The 4,978-nt window shown below is 51.6% G+C and overlaps 1 protein-coding gene across 1 annotated transcript in view; it reads right to left on the bottom strand.

Annotated features, from left to right (window-relative positions):
* SDC4 (syndecan 4) overlaps positions 1–4,978 on the bottom strand; it is an 11,064-nt gene that overhangs the window by 5,471 nt on the left and 615 nt on the right. The window contains exons 2-4 of the mRNA XM_014544529.1: positions 2,696–2,831; positions 1,304–1,350; positions 341–542 (exon numbers count right to left, since the gene is read on the bottom strand). Coding sequence (XP_014400015.1) covers positions 341–542; positions 1,304–1,350; positions 2,696–2,831 — 385 coding nt within the window. The remainder of the gene's footprint in view (positions 1–340; positions 543–1,303; positions 1,351–2,695; positions 2,832–4,978) is intronic.

Genomic DNA, 4,978 nt, shown 5'->3' on the forward strand with positions numbered 1-4,978 from the left:
ATCCTAAGGAGTGTCTGGGCTTTCAAGGGAGGTTTTCAAAGAATGTTGACTTTTAATAATTAAATCCCTAAGTACCAAACCCAGGAGGTGAAAATGCTTTGAAAATAAGAGAGGGATTTAAGGCAAGTGAATGACTCAGCTTGTCTATTCTTTAGAAGACTTTGATGTGCAATTATTCTCCCCCTCCACCAGGCTGCACAGTCACAGCCCCCCTGAACCCCACCTTAAAGAGGTGTAGTCCTTTAAGGTGGGACGCCTTGAGTGTGGCTGTAAGGTGCCCCTGCCTGAGGCACTGCCTCCCACTGAGCCCTCCCCGTCCTGTGAGGAGCAGGAACCTTACCCGCCAGGACTTCTTTTCTCTCAAAGATGTTGCTGCTCTGGGCAGTGCTGGACATGGACACCTTGTTGGACACATCCTCGTTCCCTTCAAGCGGTGGTGAGAGCCCCTTCGGGATGACCTCATTCTCCTCCAGTTCCTTGGGTTGGGTGGGGACCCGGCTCCCAGGCCCTGCCCTCTCAGGAATGTGGTTATCTAAGGGCACCTGGATGGGGACAGAAGAGAAAGGCTCAGTACAGTTTGGGGAGAGACCCAGGGCAGGGGACAGGGACGTTCAGCCAGGCGGGGAATCTGGTTCTGCCTTCTTGCTGACTGAACCATGTGGCCCTGGAGCAGGAGTCAGCCACAACCTCAACGACTTTTCTAATTAGTCTCTCAAAATGGGAATGAATGTGACCAAGGGCACAAGGAAGCAGGCGTCCCCACTCATTGCTGCTCAGTGGGTATTTTAAGAGTAACCACTCTGGAGGGAAGGTTTAGCCAAACTGCAGAAATTTCTTGCCCACTGAGGCAGCAATTTTGCCTCTGGGACTCTGCCTTAAGATGCTAATCAGATAGTTGTATCAGATGTTTGCTGTGGTGTTATAATTTCAGAATATCAAAAAGTTATAAACAACTTTTTCATCAATCAGGGGAGCTGGGTGAACTATAATCATGCAGCCTCTAAAAACAGGAAGAATATTTAATTATGTGGGGAAATATTCATGACCACTTTAAGTAAAAAATGTATGGCACAGAATACCCATAAAAGCACAGAAAAGGGGCTGGAAACACATCTAAATGTTGAGTGATTATCCTTGTAGGAAAGATGGCCTACCCATGACCACAGTTGTGCCTGCCCCCAAGGATCCCAGGGTCACAAATAAAAGTCTTCTTGCAGAGTGAGGTCACATCCTCACTTAGTCTGCCCCTCTCAACAGGTGTTACAGAAGAGCAGGGGGAGAAGCAAGGCATGCGGTTACTTACCAAGGGTTGGATTACTTCGGGGAAGACCTTGGGGTCCTCTGAGTCATCTGTAAGTTCAGAAAGACTGTGTGAGTGTGAGGTCAGTTACCCCCAAATGAATGACCCTCTTTCAGCCATGGCTGCTGGGAGACCACACTTATAGGCAGCTCCCAAATGCTCAATGTCCAGCAAGTGACCCGTTTCCACTCCAGCCTCAGTCATCTCATCTGTAAAATGGGGGTTCTGACACCTGCCTCCCCGGCTCTTTCCCGGGATGGTGAGGAATGGTGAGGAATGGTGAGGAATGGTGAGCTGGTAGCTGGACAGATGCTTTGTCAACTCCAACCCCTTGCTCAGTAAAGGGTGGATCCAGGGACCAACAGCACACCTGAGGGACCGGTGAGAAATACAGAATTTCAGGGCCCACTGAACCAGACTCTACATTTTAACAAGATCCCCAGGGGCCTCATTTGAAAAGGCAAGACTCCAGATGGCAATATTAAACAGTAGAATTGTAATATTAAAACATTTACTTAGCACTTGGTATGTGCAGAGCTTCAAGTGAGTACAGTGCCCAAAACACAGATGTAATGTCATTTCTCTTCCCATTTTACAGACTTAAAAACCAAGGTTCAGAGGCCACAGGCTGACAGTTTGAACTCAGGACTATGTGACTCCAAAGCTCAAGCTTTGAATCATTCTGCCACCCTGCACACAGTAGGGATGTTTCCTAGTAGCTGTCTAGTCCAGCATTTAGGGCCAGGAGGTCACCAAGGACCACACAAGACCCTAGCTCCAGGTCCAGCCCCAAGAAGCCGGGGTGCCTTCACCCACTCCCACTCCCTCTGAAGCAAGGACTTATTCTTGATTTCCCACCCACACCTCTGCCCTGATACACCCCCAGGTCTTTTTCCTTTTCAAAGGAAGGAAAACACTCAGTTCTTCCCACACCACCCCACTCTCACTACGTCCTAGGTCAATGGTTCTCAACCTTCTGGCCCTTTAAATACAGTTCCTCATGTTGTGACCCAACCATAAAATTATTTTCGTTGCTACTTCATTCATAACTGCAATGTTGCTACTGTTATGAATCGTAATGTAAATATCTGATATGCAGGATGGTCTTAGGCAACCCCTGTGAAAGGGTCGTTCGACCGCCAAAGGGGTCGCGACCCACAGGTTGAGAACCGCTGGCCTAGGTGGACAATCCAGGCTGCTGCTCAGAAAACCTAGAGCTACAAACAACCAGGGAGGGTTTCAGGGGTGGAAATGGCTGATGCAGTTACTTTGCTTCCTCTTATTTGAGCAGGGAGGAGAACTCTAGGAAAATCCCCACAAAAGTCACCCTCCCATGAGGAGAGTAAACATTCCCTCCAGCCCCGTGCCCCCGGCCTGCCCACTGCACCTCCATACCCAGATCTCCAGAGCCAGACAGCTCAAAGTCATCGAGTTCCTGCCCGGGCTCCCCCACGTCCTCGTCGTCTGGTAGGGGTCCGGAAAAGTATCGGCCTTGTAGGTCTTGGGGGTCGATGACCTCGGTCTCTCGGATCTAGGGTAAAAAAAGGAGACAGATGAGCCAATAGCCCCCATAGTGGTCTATAACAGCCCCCTGAGCCCCAAAAGGCAGTGAAAAGGGCATTCGAGAAAGTAAACTGAGGCGCTGGAAGGGGACCAGGCAGGGCCTAGAGTCCTGGGTCCTGGCCTCCTCCTGGCCTCCAACTTGCGTGGGGCCTTAGGCAAGTCTCTTTCCCATAAATAATAAAGGTGGTAATAATCAGAATGTAAATACAGTACCAGGTACCATTTACTAAGCACTTGCTATGTGTCAGGGCCTGTTCTTTAACTTTAACCCTATTTTACAAGCAAGGAAAGTGGGCATTAAAGACATCAAATCATTTTCTTTCGGTGACAGAAGTGGCCGATGGAGGAGTGAGGATTCCATGTCGGGCCGCCTGACTTCAGAGCCAGTGTTCCCACCCACACAGGCCGGCGGAGGATACCCTATGCCAGAGTTCTGTGATGCCGCTGAGCTGATTCACCCCCGGTGGAGAGGGCTGCTGGCTCTGGGACCCCTTTCCCAGCTGAGTCAGACTTGGCTGGGACGGGCAGGGCTGGCTCACCCACACCCTGGGACAGCCTCAGGTCAGGGCGTTGCCCAGACCTAGTGAGTCAGGAGTACATAAACACACGCTTGTGTTCAGCCTTCCCAAGAGCTCCCACACATCTACTCTGCCACCAACACTGTGCAGGACAGGGGGCGGCATAGTTCCTGCCTCAGGGACCCCCTGCTCCAGCACCCATCAGTGTCGCTCAGCCCCTACCCATGGGGACCCACTGGTCACAGCAGAATCTTAGGTCCACCCCGACCGAGAAGCTTTTAAAAGGAAAGTAACAAAGGCCTAGCCAGGGAAGTAAAGAACCTTCTCAAGGTCCTATAGGACATCAGCTACTGGGCTCCCGACCTTCCTCTCAGCTCCTGGGCTAAGGTTCTGTCTGCCCACAGAACAGCAGTCCTGAGCCAAGTTCATGATTGCACTAATTAATTCAAATATTAAAGTGTCTACTATTTGCCAGAAGGGTTAGGGTTTGTTTTTTTAAAAAATATATTTTATTGATTTTTTACAGAGAGGAAGGGAGAGGAATAGAGAGTTAGAAACATCGATGAGAGAGAAACATCAATCAGCTGCCTCCTGCACACTCCCTACTGGGGATGTGCCCGAAACCAAGTTAGGACTGGAGCCCTTGACCGGAATCGAACCTGGGACCCTTCAGTCCGCAGGCCGACGCTCTATCCACTGAGCCAAACCGGTTAGGGCTAGGGTTAGGGTTTTGATTAAGTGTTGGTGGCAGAGTAGATGTGTGGGAGCTCTTGGGAAGGCTGAACACCCCGCCCCCCAACAGTGTCTCATCTTCTTTCCCAGAACCCCTAACTGCAGGAGGTCAGGGTGCTGCTTAGAACCACAGAATACCAGCTGGAGAGAGGCCAGGGACGTCCTGTCCTCTCATTTCACAGAATTTGAGAGAATACTAGCCCCGGACAGTCAGTGACTGGCCCAAGTTCACACAGTGAGTTAGCTACATAGCTCACAGACCAAAGAGGCCAGTCTCAGTTTCTGATGCCCAGGCTGTCCTTCACCCACCAAGACTGCCAGGGGAGCCCAGGAAGGAATGCTGGTTCCTCAGACAAGGTTACCATTGCAGGAAGGGCCCAGGAGCCTCCTGCACTCCCTCCGCTGGTTTCCGGGGAGAGGCGGGCGGAAACTGTCAGGCCCTCTTCCACTCCCACGAGGGCATAAGCTGGATTCTGGAAAGGGAGCGGGCCTGGCTGGGAGGAAGGCAGTGAGGAGGCATCGCACCTCCCACAGGAGGGGAGAATCTTTGCTGACCGCTTGGCACACGTGGGGGTGGGGAGCCAGAAGGGGTTAGGGATGACTTCATGACTGGGGAATCAGGAGCTGTTGAGCCGCTGGCATTGGAATTCCAGCCCCCGCGCACAGCCCTGTGCCTGCGGCTTTGGTTTGGCAGCTCAAAAGTAAGGCTTCTCCGCGATTGCACAAGGTGCTGGTCCCTGGGGAGGGGTCCCTGTCCTCTGGGGCCCAGGACCTGAGAGCAGGACCTCCGTGGCTTGCCTAGCTAAGCACTTAGCATGAAGTGGTTCTGCAAATAGATGTGTTTTTCACAGAAGTGGAAAGGGGG

Source organism: Myotis brandtii, unplaced genomic scaffold (genome assembly GCF_000412655.1).
Source record: "Myotis brandtii unplaced genomic scaffold, ASM41265v1 scaffold3686, whole genome shotgun sequence".
Lineage (NCBI taxonomy): Eukaryota > Metazoa > Chordata > Mammalia > Chiroptera > Vespertilionidae > Myotis > Myotis brandtii.